The sequence below is a fragment of the Taurulus bubalis genome, assembly GCF_910589615.1.
Source record: "Taurulus bubalis genome assembly, chromosome: 13".
Taxonomy (NCBI): Eukaryota; Metazoa; Chordata; class Actinopteri; order Perciformes; family Cottidae; genus Taurulus; species Taurulus bubalis.
Window position 1 is genome coordinate 23,166,287 of NC_136601.1, and position 20,032 is coordinate 23,186,318.

Here is a 20,032-nt window from a genome sequence, read left to right on the forward strand (position 1 = left end):
ATTGCTAAATGGGTGGGAGAACTATAGCCAATGGGAAAACATTAAAAGACATATTGCTTCACACTGTTCCTTTACAACGCTCTTATATAAGCCGTTATAGGGGAATTTAAAGTAAAGTGATCGTTAGCTTAACCCAGGCCTGTATGTCAGATTAACGTCTTCACTTCTTATGAAGCACATAGTATTGTTGTAGTCACGACCTCCCAAACCGAGATTGAGATTTAGACCAAGACCGTGAGGCGTTGAGACCAGACCAGTGCGAGTCACCCAACTGTATGACAAACTTCAAATAAAATGTGGCCCATGCAAACCATAGTCACTCCTCAAATTGACCTGAAAGATCTACATTACCATAAACACACCCGCATAAAACTAATACAGATTCCATATAAACTGTATACATGTTTATTTATTCGTGACAATTCAGACAGCCACAGCTACTTCTCCTGTCACTCGTGTTCACTTTTGAGTGTGAGTATGAAGGGGGCAGGGAGGGGTGACACTCAGTTAACAGTAACAAATAATTTTAATTAGAAATGTGTCAATGTATTGGTTGTATTTGATGCTGGCAGTTTTACATTCAATCACAGTAATGTCAACAAATAATTAAAATGCACAGGCAGTTTAGTGATACCCCAGCAGTTGTGGCCTTGACAGGTCTTGAAATAAAATCCAGAGTCCTTTTTGTTTGAGACTGAGACAAGATCGAAATGCGGTGGATTCCAAGAACCTTTGACAGCGGAACCTTTGACAGCAGGACTGATTTGTTCTCTCAATCCCTGCAGCTCTTTCTTTCATGCAGTAGATGATTTTCCAAAGTTGTGCAAAATATCCTTTTTGTGTTGTGAGAAAATTTGAGCCAAACACTGTAACACCTATCAATGTCTATTGTATTTGCATACGTCCAATTGAAAAAGATGCCATAATCCAAACCGTGGTGGTTTGACTATGGCAAAACACTGTGACCTACACACGCGCGCAAAGACACAGACCGAGTATGTGTCAGTGAAGGGCATGAGGCTGGTGTTTTAATTTGGAAAGCAGATAACAAGATGTTATCATGACGGAAAGATGACAGAATGACAGACAGAGGGAGAGGACAGAATAAGAGATGAAAAGCTATAGAAAGATAAAGACAACACGTCCATATAATTCATATTTGAATCATTGCATTTTCTTTTTTGATTTACAGATACTGTTTTATGCGTAAATATATTTGTTTATAGTGTTACATGCATTTAATGATACTAAATACTATACAAGGGATGATTTTCTTTATTAAACATGTGTTTATTCATTGAGAGACAGTACAAGTATCAAAGTGTAAATGCTGAATCCTGGTGTTACAGCCCAAGGCTTCTGAAAACTGTTTGTGATCTGTGCACGTGTGGTTGTGAAGGACACTGGTCTCGACAGCAAGGGAGGGGAGACGTTTTGAAGGCAGAAACAGTAGAGACGATGACCTGATGAGAGATGGAAAGATAAATGGACAGATAGATGGAGACAGAGACAGAGAGAGGGGTAGGCCAAGAGGATTAGAGGAGCAGAGGTGGTGCTCAGTAGCACTGGGACATGATACACTGCAAACACACACACATGCTTTGTATGGTGAGTTAGAGCCAGTTGAAGGCAGATTTACAGCTAAGGACACTGTTTCCTGGGAAGCAGTGGAACATGGTACAAAGCACAGTAAAGGTCACACAGCATGAAAGAGTCTATGTACACAGATTCCAGCTATTCCCGAGGTGAGTACATTGTATTGTATCTGATCAAATGATGACCAGAGGCTACGTTTTCTGCCTCATTTTCGCTGCATGTTTCGGTTTACCTTGACTCACTTTTGATACCAGGTCTTCATCTCTTTTTTGTTTTTCACAGGGGCGACTGTGGCTCAAAAGGTGGAGCGGCCGGGCCGTCCCTCAGTCAGAGGGGCCATCGGCCGTTCGATCCTCGGCTCCTCTCGTCCATGTCCATCCTTGGTCAACACACTTAACCCCAAATTGCTTCCGAAGGCTGAGCCATGATGAATGATTAGTTAGTACTAATGGACAGGTGGTACCTTACATGGTAGCCCCTACCATCAGTGTATGAATGGGTGAATATTGTAGTGTAAAGCACTTTGAATTTTTGACTAAACAGAGTAACAGCTGCACTTTAATTTGACTGCGTAGTGTACAGTAGATTTTTGCGAGCGTCCATTCTTTAAAATCTTGTTTGAGTGAATACAAAAATTGCTAATGACTGGAACTTGGCTATTTACACAATGATGGGTTTGTGCAGGATGTTTTAAATCCACCTTCTCTTGCCGGGTTCACTAACAGACGGAAAGCGGTCCAGATCCGGGACCGGACCCCTACGCCGTTGTATCTGGACCCTGGACTTATTGAGAATTATACAATTTTGACGGAGCGCTTCTATTTTAACCAGCGCAGCTTTTCCAGCCTTTACAGCATTCAGCGGTCCAGGAAACATACAGACCAATTAAATGCGTTGTAAATCATCTCACATGATGCTACTCAGCCGATCAAATATGTGTATTCCGATAAGCATCGCGGCTTGAGTGAGATAAACACTCTCTAAACACACACTTCTGAGTCAGAAGTTACTTCACATGGCGTTCTCCAAAAAGAGAAAAGTGGTCGGTGAGACCAGAGCTTTAACCAAGAATGGACAGACTCTTTATGTTCAGTCTTCCCAAAGGCAGTTCCAAAGCAGTACGTCTCATATGTTCAGAGACTGTGGGGACTTTTACAAGCGGCAATGTGAAGCGCCACTACGAGACAAAGCACTAATCTTTTGAGCAAACGTCTCACATATGAAAGGAAGGCACAGAAAATAAACCTGAGCCCAAAATGATCAGAATCCTGATACATGATACTGCCCAACAATAATGGTAACAGAGGAGACTAGAGCTGAAACAAGTGATTTAATAACCACACATGAAGTCCCTGCACACAAATGTATCTTTTTAGAAGATGAATATTGTGACTTTTTGGGTGACATTACTTCACACCTGAATAAATATATATTTGTATATTATTTTTTATTAAGTCAGTTAAATTTGCAAACAATTTTCAATGTAATAATATTTCAACAATAAATATTGTTGAGATATTATTCAATTGAACTTTCTATATTTGTCAGTTGTTGACGTCATCCAGACGTTAATACAACTGTTAAGTTACTTCAATATGGAACTAAATCAAAGTGCAAGTAAAACATTATTGTGATGTTTTGGATGTTTTTCAGGAATCTCTTTATAAATTCTCTCTTTAACTGAATACCCCGCAGCTTGTTTAGAACTACGACTGAGCCAGCAAGTGATGTAGTATATATTCATTTTTTTTCTTAGAAAGGGATATTTAACCCAGTAAGCACGTTTTAGATTTTCAGGAAACCTCTAAATGAGAGACTGGAATGAGTCCCCAGAAGCTACCAGCTGGAGAGGAAGGGATGTCAGGACTTGTATGGCATCTGAAAGTCTATAAGTCTTTCAGTAATACTGAGCTCCTCAGAGTAAGTATACGTGGTGTATTAGTACAAATTTACAGCAGCGTTGTCACGGTGACATCAGAGCAGAGGGAGGAAACACTGAGGGGAGGAGGCCGGCTGCTGTGTGTTCTGTTAATGACCCCGGGATTTATTCAATAAACCGTTCGCTTCTTAATTAATGCTCTAATTAGACTTCCTTCCTCTCACTGCCACCCAACCACACACACACGGTCTCACACACAAACACAAGCGATGCAATTGAGGTGGTGACCTTCTGATAACCTGTGTTCATCGTTCAATGACCATGCCCCAGCACTCACACACAAACACACACCTTGGACATCACCAGCCATAGAGCAGGTGTGCCACACACACACACACACACACACACACACACACACACACACACACACACACACACACACACACACGACTCAGATTTAATATATTTATCAGTGGACCGGCCCACGCTGCCTTAATGGCCATTGAGAATTCATTAATGAGTATAAAGGGCAGGACAAACTGTTGGGAGAGAGGCAGAGAGAGGTGTAATGTAACAGGAAACACAAGCTGCACAAGTCCATATAAAGTGAGGGAGTGACAGGAGGGATCAGAGGTCAAGGAGTCAGATTTGAATCAGGAGAGCGAGAAAAGGTGAAGCACCCCATTTGACTTGAGGTCGCTCACAGTTTGCTTAATTGAAGGATAATATATAATGTGTGTGTGTGTGTGTGTGTGTGTGTGTGTGTGTGTGTGTGTGTGTGTGTGTGTGTTATAGCCCTCTAAAAATAGAGTTCAGGTTCGTAGAGCTGTTTAGCTGCAGGAAAGTGTCTGTCCTCACAAGACAGGCTAATAGACCCCCTATCCTCCTAAATTATGGTCCCTTTACATCCCGACACCAATGCAAAAAAAGCAGTGTTTGTGGATGTTGCAGGACTGCAAAAAACTTCCTACCTGCCTATGCACACTACCCGTGCACTCATTGCACATCATCAGAGTCTTCCGCAAACTGTGAGCTTTACAGCGGTTGGGGGAGTGGCTTTAGAGGAGGCCTCAAGGGACTGGTTGTTTTAGCAGTTTTTGAAGCTAGTGCTGCCAGCTATTTTATCAGAAAATAATTCATTCATTCTCATTCTTCATCTTCAGCAGGCAGCTGTTCCAATGAAAAAGGCTCTGATAAACCTACTGTACACTACTTGCTCAGCAGCCAACAGCAGGTGAACACAATGGAGAATTTAGCAGCTACATTTGGCAACCGGCAGAAACGGTGCTCAGTATTTTCTGGAAGGGATATTTAGTTTAGAATAATTAGGGCGTTTAGAGAAATGTATGAGCCAAAAATGTGATAAATAATGTTTTAAGTTATTGAAATAGATCTCTTTTCTGTTAAGGATTTGCTGCATTTCTCTGTTTTATATCATTGTAAATGTGTGAATATCTCTGGTTGGAACATGATCTTTGTGAAAGTTAAGCGAGACTTAATATGAAGCTTTAGCTTAGGGTTGGCGCACATGACATGTAATTTACGTATGGGATGATTTATAATAATAATAATAATTCATGAATTTTATATAGAGCTTGTCAAAATGCTCAAAGACGCTTAAATTATGCAATTTATAGTTGAAGTTCAACCCGGGACCTCACATCAGCACTCTTCACACAGACCAATTATTTGTCCCATTTATAGTTTTATATATATATATACTTGTTGGTCTGAATACAGTGAAGTGTTCTCTCTCTGGATGAAAGTATGATTCTCTGTGTTTTGTGTTTCACTGTCTTGTGCTGCCATCTTGTGGATAACTAAAACACTGCAAACTACATTGGAAAATTAAGGCTATATTCAAAAATACACTTCCTTACATGCAATCTTAGCTTAAGATCTCAAACTGACACCATGAAATAAGTGAACAAGAACATGTGTCTGAGCTAAAGAAAGAGCTAAGAGGAGAGTGTTTGTTGGATTAGATCCATAAAGGGACATAAACAGACTCCATCAAGCAGACGCAGCTCTGTATCTGCTTGAATGCGTAAATAGACAACTGTTATTATAGTCAGTATTATATGATATATTGCTGGGGTTTTGTTACTATGCCTTCAAGAGAACAGAAAAAAATGAATGCAGCTTTAGATATCATATATTGACATGTGGATTAAGATAAAATAAGATACTCCTTTATTAGTCCCACAGCTAGTCACATTTAGGCTAAATTCTACATTGACTTTCAAGTAATTAGGCGTGGTGTATCCAAGAATACTCATAGTGAGTGAGGAATCTACATTTTAATTGTTGGGACAGTGTTTTCGGAAAGACAAATTCCATATACGTTTTTTTAAATGAAGCCCTGCTGTAAAGTGACTTGAGAACCAAACATGAGCAACATCATTCACTGTGTGTCTTGACAGGGGTAGGAGTTTCTGAGGCTGACAGCCTATCTCAAAACTGCAACCTCCTTTAATCCTTAACCTGGCTGAACTGAAACAATCCCTTTTCGGACAGCAGGTGGCAGTAATATTTAATAAAGGCAGTAACCCATAAACTGAACAAACGAAGAAGAAGAACCATAAAACAAAGATGGCGGTTTCAGTCGCTGTGTTTTGGTCCACTTTAAACCTATTCAGGTTGTTTCTCTTGTATACTACCGTAACTGCACACGAAAATACAACAAGCTACAACTTAAATACAACATATGGTGACCACAACGTAACATATAATGTTACGTACAACTATACAACCACACAGCCGAGAGAGTTTGACTCGACAACCCCAACAACATCGAGCTACAGCAGCACGGAAGAGCCTCTTCAGCCTACATCGCCGGCTGAACCCCTGCCCGTCACCGGCCGCCTGCTCCCTCCTGTCACTGAAGGTAACGGCTCGTTCAAAGAGCTGCGCCTCGCCTGGAACGTAGACGACAGCAGGGGGCAGCAGCAGGGGGCAGTTTTCAGATGCCTTCAGAGTATACACAGGAAATCACAGAAAAAATGACTTCCTGTTAGTTCCGATCTGCCTACTTGTAGTTTACAGACCACGTTTGGATTTATTCATATCAGTGGCGGGCCGTGGGTTTTAGAACAAGGCCTTCAATGACGTGTGTCCACATCAGATGATTATTATTGCAGATTTGGATGCTTTAGGTCTTAATCTAAAGAGGTGCAGTATTACTCTGGGGCATGATGGGAAGGCACCAAAAATACAATTCATTTTATTTTTTTTAAAGGCAAGGAGTTGCTGATTCTTTATAGATCAAGGACACTAGGGGCTGGTATTCATATCAAGGTCATATGAGCTGTAGAACACCTGTAGAAGTCTCCAATCATCTACAACACAGTCAGCAGTCACATTTAAACGGCAGAGAGCCACCAGATCAACTTGCACCAACTGCGACTCCATGGAGCATGTTGAAGTGACCTGCGGAGCACTTTACAATATCGCTGCTTTCTCAAACTAATAGACAGCTGTTTAATATCAGACCATTTAAAACGTCTTTGTAGAACTACAAAACAGTTGAGTTCAGTTGAATTTAATAAGGGACACCTAAACCATGTGAATATATGACAAAGGAGCCCAATGATCTATGACATGATTTTTGTCTTTTTAAACTGTATTACTGTGATGCTATAGCATATTAATATTAATTAAATATTAATACAAAATCATAGAAGATCATAGAAATGACATTTCTTCAAAAGGACAACTGTAGTACACCAAGGGGGAGCCCACTGATGTAGGAAATGATTTTTGTATTTTTAAACTGTATTACTGTGACGTTATAGCATATTAATATTAATTCAATATTAATAAAAAAATCATAGAAAATCTTAGAAATCATATTTCTTCAAAAGCACAACTGTAGTACAACAAGGGGGAGCCCAATGATCTATGACATGGTTTTTGTCTTTTTAAACTGTATTACTGTGACGTTATAGCATATTAATATGAATTAAATATGAATAGAAATTCATAGAAATCATCACTCGTCTCACAGCCGGTTGCACATAGAGACCAATGTTATCCGTACAGCTCGGAGAACGACCAGTTTTTGTAAAATGAAGGTTGTAGCTTGTTGTCTGCATCACTACGATTACAGAGAGGTATTGTTTGTGTTGTAACACTGTTTAGCGAAAGAGTTATTGATCCTGGAAGTCCGAATCTGTGAATCTCTTTCCAACTTTACCGGACTTCTGGACACCGGTAAAGTTGGAAAGAGATTCACAGATTTGGACTTCTTGTAATCTTCAAGAAAGAATACATACCAATATACACATATATTGTTATACTTGAACAACATTTTGAAGATTTTGATATAGTACAATTAAAAGAAAAATAAATGTAAAAATAAATAACCAAGGAAAGAGTCCGTAACAGCAGGTCATGGCATATTACTACAACACCTCATCAGAAGAAAGTCCATCAAAATATCGAAGAAGAAGTCTACAGCAAGCGTAAAACCTATCAGAGCACCCTCTAAGAGTGAATTTAATTTTCTCCAATTTAAGGAGGAACAGGATATCATGTAACCATGCTTTGATGGACGGGGGTTGTGAAGATTTCCATAAGAAGGATCTTCCTACGGGCAATTAAAGAGGCAAAAGCAATAATATTGTCCTGAGTTGCTGAGGTGGCAAGGCTGTCAGGAGATCTACCAAAAATAGCTCTGTGTGGGGATGGATTGACGGTTATACCTAAAATGTCAGAAATGGATTTAAAAAAGGACTGCCAATAATGATCTAATTTGGAACAGGACCAAAACATGTGAGTCAGGTTACAAGGAGTCTGGAAGCATCTACTACAGGCTTCATCCATTGACTCTGGAAACATTTTAAAGAGTTTATGTTTGCTGTAATGTAGACGATGGAGCACTTTAAACTGTATGAGAGACAGCCTAGAACAGCTAGAAGAGGAATTAACAGCCTCAAGAGCCTTTTTCCAGAAATCCTCAGAAAAGTTTGTTTGTAATTCAACTTCCCAGTCTGCTTTAATCTTATTTACCGCAGACTCCTTAGTTTTGAGCAGGAGGTTATAAAGGAAGGAAACCTGACTTTTGAGTAGCAGTTTTTTTTTCTTTATAAATTCTTTCTCTGCGGCCCGGTACCAAGGGACCCACGGACCGGTATTTGGGGAACGCTGCTCTAATGCAATTAGTGGGCTTAAGTCAGTAGATTTCATATGATGACATTATTGATGATTTTGCATCAAGGAAAGCCAGAAAGGTTAAGTTTTAGTTTTAGTTTTGGTTTGTGTTTTCTGTTCTTAGTGCAATAGTGTAATAATTAGATTTTCTTTAGTGTGTTTTTACATGTGTTTATTTATTCTATATTGTATTTGTATATTATTCTTAATATTTTATATTTTTGTCTCTGCTATTTTTCTATATCTGATTGTATATATTTTTGCCACTTTCATGTTGTACTGTGTTGTGCAGAATTGTGTGCATTGATTCTCTTAAGTGTGTTATTCAAAAATCGGAGGGGGTCTCGCCCGGGGCGTAATTACATATAGAACCGCCGCTGCACAGGGCCTTGTAATGTATTGTCTCTCAGCGAACAGCACAACCACACCAAGGTGGATACACAGGCTTTGTTGTGACAATGTCTGTGTCTAACCTGAGCATTGCTGTGTGTTTCAGTTGGCAGCCTGTGTCCCTGTGACATACACAAGGATGTGTGTGACATCAACTGCTGCTGTGATAGAGCATGTAGTGAGGAGGTGGCTCTGTTCACCGGCTGCTTAGTGGACACTGTCAGGCAAGTGTCCCACCTAAAGTTAAGAGGGGGGTTGCTGCTGACTAGCCGGCTGTGTCTTGCATAATTTTCAGTTGCCATGATTCATAAGTATCATGTACCTGTAAAGTGTTGGCACTGTCAGAAAACGGATTACAAAAAAAAATGTTTTCAATTATAACTGCCAGTAGCATTTGGTCGTACATGAGAAATTCATAAAAAAAATCCAAATGACCAACTTCCGGTTGGGTTTAAAGCATGGCCCCCAAGAAACTTTATTTTAAGTATACATGTGATACATGTGCCTATTAAATGTTTGTACATCTATGTCAAATGTACTGAAAGTACGCCGTTATTTCTAGTTTCCCCGCTCTCCATATGTTATCGTATTTATCTTTTTTGTCTTGATTGATTTCATATCACCTATCTGCTACTCGGAAATATTGTTTCCAGTCACAAGCTGGTGTCACTGAAACTACACTTCCCACACTGATATTTCATATTTAAAGCCTTTTAGGGGCTCAAAATGCAAAAGCCCTCCCTACACAACCATTCGAGAGAATGGTTGTGAAAAAGCGAATTAACCACATAAAGTCGAGCGACTAAAGTCGAGTGACTAAAGTCAGGCGAAAAAGCGTTGCGAAAATTCGCACATCTTTTGGTGTGAACACGGCATAATGCACAGAGACAGCAGTTAATCAGTTTACCGCTCTGAAATGGAGAGGTGTATGCAATGCATGGTGTGACAGTAACCATCTTGTTGAACGTGAAGAAGACTGAGGAAATGGTAATTGACCCGAGGGCAGTGGGCGATCTTAGGCCGGTGGTTATTCACAATGGATAAGCAATGTCACATCTGTCGATTTACAATATATCTTCTGGCTCATCATTGGTGTTTCTTTTTTGTTTGCAGTGGCAAAAAGCAGCTGTGCAGCAATGATGTAGCAACTTACTCTTTAGGGATCATGATTGATGGCTTCTCCGAGCTACAGTCATCTGTCCAGAACGAAACTAATTATGACGTCTTCTGCATTCAGTCACAGAACCGTAAGTCATTAATGGTCTTTCATTTGTATTTTAAATGAACTATGAATATAGCATTTGTTAGTGGGGTTGTTCTACTCCATAGTCAGTGTAATACCTACAGTAGATGGCTGCTGGCACGCCCCCAGTTTGGAGAAACAGGAGTACAAGTACAGGAGCAAAGTAATGTACTGCTGTGGACAGGTGCAGGAGCCAACGTAATCTAGACACTTTAAGAAAATCAAATATCAGTTGGAGTGTACGCTATATTTAGAATATTGGAGATGGACATAGCGCCGTTGGAAAGGGCTGTGCTCAGATAATACACTGACTAGGGATAAGTACTGTACCTCAATCACTCTTCAAAAAATTGGTCTGGTGTAATTTTTTCTAAATTTCAGAGTATATTATGCAGAATTTAATTGTATGGCTACTTGTAGGTTCAGTTTGCAGCATGTAACAAAGTACTTTACGGTGCCACTTTCTCCATCTCCAAGTTCGTCTCATTTGCTGACTATTTGTTCTGTCTAGGTGTTGATGGATTATCTCACCCTTCTCCTGCGCTTCCAACTGACAGCAACTTTGACTCACTCTTTAAGGAATTCACCAGCTTTATTTTTGGCTCAGAGGAGAACGTTGGTCCAGTGACCCCTGCAAAGCTCCAGGCCTTGTCTGGCTACCAGGCGAGTATCTTTTTTGAACTGTTAATCCGTCTTGTTTGTCACAAACTGATTATTTGTAATTATCGCAAAAGAGCAATGTTCATTCTCTGCTGATGGTTTATGGTTTCAGTGTGGGGATGTGATGGAGACAGCGGCAGAGAGTGGACAGCGAGGGATGTTCTGGCTGCCAGCTCCTTGTATCACTGCTGACTGTGTGGACACCAGTCCTGCAGGTAACTTTGATGTGGGACAGTGCCACTTTTGCTAAACTATGGCAACTGTAAAATGTATGGGATAATGATGAATGCTAAAAAGTAGTGTTACTGTAGCACAAGTGGAGTAGAGTCTTTAAGTCAAGAAGACTCAGTAATATTTGTAACACAGCAACATCTATCTAAAATTGGAAAACGGTGTCAATTCTGTCAGATTATCAGACTAATGAGGCTTTCATATCAGAGACCCCAAATCCAGTTTGTTCGAGTACAGTTGGTGTGTATTTGAATACAGTTTGCATCAGGTTTAAAAACCAACTGTACCAAAACAAGGAAGTGGATTGCTATTTAAAGCATAATTAATGCATAGGCGTGCAATCCTCTAAACTGCATGGCCTTGGATCATGAAGTAGAACGGCAGGCAAGGGGGTTAACCCAAAAGAACAGCACGCTTTTTAGCAAATTTTACATTGTGGCCAAATTACAATTTTTAGGTCTGTCTCGAAATCCTACTTTTTACCGTTGACTTACAGTACATTGGAAAAGAGACATCTGCAACTTTGCAGATAATTGTTGTTTGTGACCGTAAGCAGGACTCTACAACTGCTCTGGTTCAAAAACTGAACCTATTAAAAGGGTTTGTGGACACACTGCCAGAAAAATATCTCTAGTTCTCTGATCTCAATATACGCAAATTCAGATGTTTGTAGAGCAAAGAATTGAATACATTAGTATTTAAATCGCGCTTTTACGCGACATTTTCATTAATAGCACAGCAAACTGTTTTTGTTTGTTTTGGAGCAAGGCCGTATTGTAAAGTAGTTTCCTGCAACTTCACCTAGCCTAATTCATATTCTAGATTATTCTACATGGGCTCACTTTTTGGCCTAAACTTATTTCTCTACAAAAAGATGGGTTTTTTTTCCACATGAAACTATACATTCTGTCATTTCTCCTCTACTTTTCCTACTTTGAGCAGAGATTGTCAGAGCTACATTCAGTTTTTTGTCGTTCTTGAAAGACTTGCATTCATGATTGATTTCTGCTTGCAGTTTTAATTGCATGTTGATTACCAGTCAGTATTAGAAACCATCAAGTCTCAGATCCCCAGGCTAGGCTCTGCTGGTTGTTTCTGTGTCCTGGCTCAAGAATAAAGATGACGGGGCTTTTAAGTGTAATGACTCTTGAACTCCCTGCCTGATGGTTTGAGGCTTACAGAATCAGTGACATCTTTTAAATGACTTCTCAAAACTTATCAGATTTAAAAAAATAAACAAATACATTTAGCACACTGTTTTATTGTAACATGTCTATTTATTTGCCTGGTTTTATGTAGTCCTGTTTCACCCATATAAAGGTCTTCATAACTTTGTTTTGAAAAGCACTTTATAAGTAAAGTTTCTTATTATTTGCATTAAACATTCAAAGTGATTGTAAAAATGTCCCGAATAAGGTAGCTTTTAGCCAAGTTAAGTATGACATCATAACACAAAGGGTTCCTTGGCACAAAAGCTGAATTGAGATCATTTAGTGTACGGAATTTGATGTGCTAGGATTTTTATTACATTTAGTATCCTTTGACAGATTGGGACTCAGCGGTTGATTTGAATTGTTTCTCATGATGGGAGAAGAAATAAAGATATCTTTTTACCCCCCAAAAGCACCATACGTAATGTGGAGAACTGACTTTACAATAGTTGAATACATTTGCAAAATTGTAGTTTCAGAACACCTTGACAACTTACAATAAACAGGTCATGTTATATTCAAGATTGAACCTGCAGAGTCTCACTTATGGACATGAGTCTCATGACTGCTGTCATAATACCTATAACAAGCATGGTACAAAGTGCATCCCAAGTAAAAACAGCGACACACTGCTGATAAGTGTGAATTATAGCTTGTAACATCTGGGTTATACAGCAGACATTCAGGAGAGTGGTGTAGCAGAGACATGGCGAAGATCCCGCATACTTTTATGTAATCATATTGAGATTATTTCATACCATTATGTTTCATACTGCATCAGTTCAATAGTTCTTTCAAATCCACAATTTGCTTACTTGTATTTTGTAAAAGGTCATCTTAGGAACTACATAATAATAATTATAATAAGTATGTATTATCATTGTAATTTCAAACATGCTCAAAAGAGTTGAATGGAATCTTGTTTTTCTTTTTCTATGCATGTTGTTGCTCACGTTTTTCCTGATTATCTCCCCAGCGTTCCTAAAGGATCAGAGCAGTCGGTGTTCTCGGCGTGTAGTCCTGAAGCAGGACTGTGGATCTCTGCCCGCTCTCAGCATGGACACCTACACCGACATCCGGCTCTTTGCAGTGAGTGATTTACTGTGCAACACCTTCAAACTCTCACTGTCTAAGACAGGGGTGTCCAAACTTTTTTCACCGAGGGCCACAAACAGCCACTCAGGTGAGGTATATCGCAAAATGAATCAAATGAGGTCAATTATATATATTCTTTTTTTAATATATTATATTTAATATTTTAAAAATCGCATCAGAGGAAACTTAGCCTTTTCCAAACTCCAGTAGAAGTCGGGTTGGGAGAGAAGCTGATACTGGTTCTTCAGAGAATCATCACACTGCATCTCCATCAGTTCTAATTGAAGACTCTCTTCCACTTCTTCTGCATTTATCAGGAAGGGAGTCGAGAACAGCTGGATTTCTTTCTCAATGCAGAAAAATCGTGGAAGTGCTGACTGAATTCTGTGATGAGATGTGATGACAGTTACATATTTCCTCAATTTAGCAGAACGGTTGACCTCTGGAAAAGCTCATTTGATTTCAGACAGCGTAAGGAAGTGTGCAGCGTTGACGTAGTTGTGTCTCAAAGAGACGGAGCTTCACACAGCATGCTTTCATCTGTGCGTGAGGTTGTGCTACTACCAGCTCTTTACCTTGCAGGCTCTTGTTTAGTGTGAGATGATGATAAGATCAATTAGAGGACAGGTCTGCAAACCATAGAGGGTCACTCGGCTCATGAAGATGTCCAAAAACTGGTAAATTTCTAACCAGCCTGAGCAACGCACCTCAGAGTGAGAGAGATGGTCTCGTATTCCGCTTCGCTTTAAGTTAGCTGACAAGTCTTCGTGCTCTGTGTTATGAAATCGCGCCTGAGAAGGTTTCCCGTGTCGCACTGTGAGTTGAGCGACCTCGTAGCTGTTAGTGAGGCATTTTCTCGTGTTTTGTTCGGACGGCAAATATGCAATTGTTGAGCTAGCTGCCATTTGCTTGACTTTCTCTCCATTTATATCTTTAGAATCTGCTGCGGACCAATAAAAAATGAGCCGCGGGCCGTAGTTTGGACACCCCTGGTCTAAGACATCTCAGTGAGGGACGTTTAATGCACTCTAGAAGATGCACTGGTATTCAAATGTTAATCCACCTGATTTACAGTAAAGTCTTTAGCGGGATCCCTAATTTTATGAAAGTGCAATACCCAACAGCTGATGTACTCTCTTTGGTGTTGTAATTTCCTCTTTGGTGAGTTTCCTTTTTGTCCACCTTTTTTTTCTGAATCTTTTCAGCCATTTTCCTCTGCCTCATCAAAAAATGGACACTGTGGATCATTGGTAGAGCAGGGTCGTTATTCAATCAGAGGATTGGCGGTTCAATCCCCGGATTCCTAGTCCACGTTGATGTGTCCTTGGCAAGACACTTAACTCGAGATTGCTCCCGCAGGCTGTTCCTGTGCTGTATAAATATTGTATGAATGTTCGTTACTCCTGATTAGCCACTGCCATCAGTGTAAAAAAGGTGTGAATGAGTACCTGTCAGCTGCTTCAGGATACCCTTGGCCCAACCAGGCCCAAAAGCCCTCCTTCTTCAGCTTGATGGCTTCTCTCACCACCGGGTTCTCTGGTTGTGTGAGAAGTTCTTCCGTAGGTGGGAGTTGAAGACTTCCCGGACAGGATCCTCTGCCAGACGTTCCCAGTTCACCCTCACTAAACGTGTGGGCTTGCCAGGTCTTTCTAGCCGGCTCCCCCGCCATCTGATCCAACTCGCCACGTGGTGGTGATCAGTTGACAGCTCTGCTCCTCTCTTCACCCGAGTGTCCAAGACATACGGCCAGCTGATACGATTACAAAGTCACTCATTGATCTCCGGCCTAAGGTGTTCTGGTACCAGGTATACTTATGAGCCACCTTATGCTTATGGTGTTCGTTATGGACAAACTGTGGCTAGCACAGAAGTCCATTCACCCCCCGCTAGTTTTCTCTGTCATTACATTACATTACAACATTCCATGTTGTTTCCTCGGGCTGAGCCCTACCGGGACCCATGGGTGAGGGCCCGGCCACCAGATGCTAGCCGGCGAGCTCCCCTCCTGGGTCTGGCTCAGGGAGGGTGCCCCGGTTTCCCTGGTCCGGGCGAGGTAGCTGAAGTCTGTGGGCCGCTATCCATCAGGTTGTTGTTTGTGCACAAGATAAATGAACTAATTGGAAATGCTGAAACACAGCATCAGTTGACGGTAATTTAAAGACCAAATCTTTTCCGCTCAACAGGGCAAGACTCAAGATGCAGCAGTAAGTATGTCTACTTTTTTGTTTAACTCTGTAATTAAATTAAGTGATCTACAGAAAATTAATTGACGTACTTTGATAAGCATTTAAGTGAAGTCAGAATTAGATTAAATGCTCCAACCTCGTAACAAGCATCTTGAAACGTATATTATGCGAAATCATCGTATATAGTCTCATGGTCTCTCCATTATCTGAAAATGATGTCTTCACACTACTTTACATTGTTGACATAACATTAAAACTCATAAGCGATCACGTCTCCTGCCTCACCAGGAAAATGATGAAGACACTGACACATTGTTTTGCACAAAGAATACGTGGACCACAAAAACATGACACGGGCTTGAGGTTGACTGCTGCAATGTGAGGACGGAAAACATTTGTACATTTCTCTTGCTCAGTTACCGAGAAGAAGGAAGTATTCAGTTATTGTCACATTTGCATTGACACAACACTTTGCTCTTTGCTTTACATCGCTGCAAACTATTACATCAAAACAAATTGTTAGTGTCTTAGATTTATCAAAGTTTTTCCCCGAGAATGAAAATCACCCCCGCCCCCCCCCACCCCCAACATTAAGAAGTGCTGCTCTAAACCAAAGTATTGGACACATTCACTTTTTGACCTGATGGTTGCACTAGAAGATGAAAAGTCCTGATTCTTATGTCTGTATAAAATGTCATGGCCATTCATTTGAGTTGTTTAGTCTGGACCAAAGTGATGGAGCAACCGATCCATTGACTTTGTTATTCAGAGTAAAACCTCTGAAGACTGACGTTAATGAGAGCAGAGGCCAGAGGGTAAATCTGAAATAATATTTGGGTTAAATAATTGTTGATAAATGTTGAATAATGTGGTTGTTTGTGATGTTGCTGGAGCTTGTTCCTGTGGAGGTGGCTTCAGTCATCCTGCAGTCTGTCGATGGGACTCAGACAGAGCTGAAGGTCAGTGGAGGAGAAAATCTCAACCCTGTTCTTCTGAACACAACCTTCTGTGCTAATGTGGTGCTGAAGGTGAGTCGACTCCAACACACAATCTGTATTTTGAGATGTATATCTAAAGTTTTAGACATAATATTAAAACTCTTTCAAATGAAAAAAGTAATTGTCTGCTGGACAAATTAAACATTTTTCTCTCTTTAGGTTGCTTATGTGACTAAGTACAACCCAGCTGGTGAGATAGTGAATGTGACGGTGTCTTTGGTACTTGGATTTGTCCGTGAAGTAGCACTATCCCTGGAACAGGAGTTTCACATCACATTTGTCCAGGTTGGCATTGTATATGTGTCTTGGAGTGTTGTCCTCAAAAGGGTTGCTTTTTTGGGGGAAATCATAGGAGTGCCATGTTGCACTCAGAACCACCATTTTAAGTAGATACAGAATTTACTTTAAAAAAGGTTTAATAAAACAAGATCAGTATTAGTTTAAGGATGGCATAGCCAAAAGGAATGGATCAGGCCCTGGTACATTTGACAGGACTGCATTGTGAGGATAGCTTGAGCTTTCTATTGTATATGAGTTGTTGAAACTAATTGAAAAGTTTTCAGTTGACTCACAACTGCAACTTTATTTGTCCCCGAAAGTTGCCTTTTTTAATATAAGCTCTAAGCTACAGAGGGGACAAAGCTTGAGATATGACTGAACCTTCTAAAAAATCCGTTGCTGTGTGTACTGTGTATAGAGCAAAAATGTAAGTCGCTTTGGATAAAAGCGTCAGCTAAGTGAAATGTAATGTAAAAAATGGCTGACTTCCTGATGGGTTTAGGAGATACCTCGAATAATTATTTTGTATGTTACATATACCTACTAAATTTCATACAGCTAGGTGAAACGCAATGTTAGTTATGTTAATACATCTTTTTCCCGTTGAAAGACGTAGCATAATAATAATAATAAACATTCCATCCAACTACATTGGTGCTCGGGCCCTAATAATGTACCGGAGCTTGTGTCTATTAAACAGGAGGATGGGGAGGAGGCGGCCGTCCACTACAGTGGAAATCCAGGTTATGTGGTTGGACTACCTCTTGTGTCTGGAACAAGAACAGCAGAATATCCTTTACCTGCCTGGATGCTTGATTTCCCTCACCTTGATTTCCAGACAGTATGAATTAGTGTGAACATTTTAGTTATATATTTTTGACAGCAGTAGTATGGATACTTTGCAACGTTTGAGACTGGGATGATGCTCTGATGTGCTACAAGGCCGATTTGTCCTTAGCAGTTGTCATCACAGGGATTGCTCGAAGCGTCGACCCTAGAGACACAGTATCTCTTCTCCATAGTGCTGAGGACCAGGACTGTCTGCAGGGACCACATCAGCGCTCCCCTGTCTTGTTCGGTCTGGACTCTGTGTCCGGCTGCATATTAAGGTAGGACATACAACACATCTGTTCACTGTGTTCAGGTACAGTGCTTCCTTGTGTCCTAATCCATGGTCTTGCCCCCGCAGACTGGAGGATGCTGCAAACTGCTCCCTAGTCCTTCAGGTGCTTTTGGATGTTCTGAGAGGACCAAACCATGCAACGTTTGTGGCATCTTTTGGAAACTCCCCGCTAGACTATCCATCGGACTGGGTACCAATTCAGAGCACCTTCAATACTGAGGTGAGCATTGTTTCAAAACAGAAAGGAGCCTCATCCTGAATCTGATTGGAGAAGTGTAAGTAAAATCAGAGCACATAATTCCGATACCCATCTTATGTCTACAATATAATTTCATAAAACATGTCACTGCAGTTTTATTTGTGACAGTTTGTGACTTTTTTATTATTACATGGCACGTGGTATGTATGAATTTGCTAATATCTACTTTTTTTTAATAATTCATGGTTGTTTTTCTGTACAACTGTGACTTCAATCTATTCAATTGAAATTCAAGTTTCAGGTTGCAATATTGTATTTTGGCTGAGATAGAAAATTGATGAACAGAAAAAACATTTATGGGATCTGTGTTGTGGGGCCACAATCCAGTAGTTTGTTTGTGTTTTGCAGGAAGCACAGAGGTGCAGCATCCCACTTTTGCGTCACATAGAAATTGAATGGACTAAATATGGATCGTTGGTCAACCCTCAGGCTCAGATAGTGAGCATCAAAGAAGTAATCCAAACCAACACCACCAGTTTGGTAAGACTTGCTTTTTCATGAATACTGGCAGACACTTAACATTTAAAAAAACCCTGCAATGGCAGTAATGGCTGCAATCATTTATACTGTGTCCAACTCTCTTGGTTCTCCCTTAGGACGTCTTGTCTGGAGGAAGCAGCATCCTGTCAATCAGGAGCTCAGTGGCCTTCGTATCAGTTTCTGCTGCTGCTCTTCCTGGTTACAGAGCCACACCCACCGTCAACGCCAAACTGCCCTTTGACTTCTTCTTCCCTTTTGTTTGAACACAGAACACACATGGAACAAAGGAAGAAGAGTTCATGTGGACTCTTCTTTTTTGTCAGAGCTGTTCACAAGGACTCTACGTCCCCCTTTTTTCCCAACAGTACATGTGGACTCCTCTTCCACGTTGTCTCAACAGCCCATTTGAATTCCTCTCACTAGTATATGGTAATATTTACCATACACCCTTTTACGACAACAAGCACTGCTTGTATGATCGATGTGTTCCTGTATATTGTGTGAATGTAAATAGGATGTTTGGAAAAAAATAATACTTCAAACAAATGTTTTTTAATCAATGACATTACTTTATTTATTGGCATGTGGTTTTTACACAACATACATACGTTTCTTTTAACATCACTCAGCAGAAGTCATCAGTGTGAAGAATTTTTCCAATATTTACTATTAACTTAGGGCCATGACTTTGTAGCTTTATGGTGTGACATCCAATAGCATTGCACTATCTGACATTCATTAAACATACAGTATGCAGACCTCCATCGCTATAATGGGGAGAAATCTGGATATGGATCCACTGATACAGATATTCAAAAAAGATGGTTTCTCTTCAGGTGACTTGGAAACAGTTAAGGATCTGTCAACAAGTAAAAGGAATACTGAAATCAGCTCTAAAATAAAAGTTAATGGAGTGTATAGTTTGAATACAGTACAGAGAAGTGTTTGCTCCACAAGAGTTAGCTTGATGAGTTAGAAGACTATGCTATTCTTCTTCAGGAGGGCTTGCAGTTTCTGGTTCTCTTGTTCCTAAGATGGATGGAGAGAAAAGTCAGTCTGTTGTTGGGCATCATTCTAAGCTTACACTCAGTTCAATTGTGCTAGCTTCAAAATACTGGTGCCCAGATTCCCCATAGGTTTTGTGCAGGTAAGACGCAATATGCACTGTCTGATTGTCTGACTACTCAATCAAGTCAAAAGGTGAGCTGACCCACCATCTCTAAGTTTGTAACTGTATGATACCCCCAGTTT

The 20,032-nt window shown here is 40.4% G+C and overlaps 1 protein-coding gene across 1 annotated transcript; it reads left to right on the plus strand.

The window, feature by feature from the left end:
* Positions 1-1,705: 1,705 nt before the first annotated feature.
* Positions 1,706-19,054, plus strand: LOC306746025 (tectonic-1-like; the record flags this gene model as incomplete). The annotated part of the gene is made up of 16 exons (XM_079228889.1): positions 1,706-1,745; positions 1,879-1,979; positions 6,236-6,362; positions 9,123-9,240; positions 10,130-10,263; positions 10,771-10,922; positions 11,032-11,134; positions 13,338-13,450; positions 15,640-15,660; positions 16,536-16,670; positions 16,800-16,925; positions 17,620-17,708; positions 17,891-18,028; positions 18,109-18,262; positions 18,650-18,781; positions 18,898-19,054. The coding sequence occupies 16 exons, from the start codon at positions 1,706-1,708 to the stop codon at positions 19,042-19,044; spliced, it is 1,830 nt and encodes a 609-aa protein (XP_079085015.1). The 3' UTR covers positions 19,045-19,054.
* Positions 19,055-20,032: the final 978 nt, after the last annotated feature.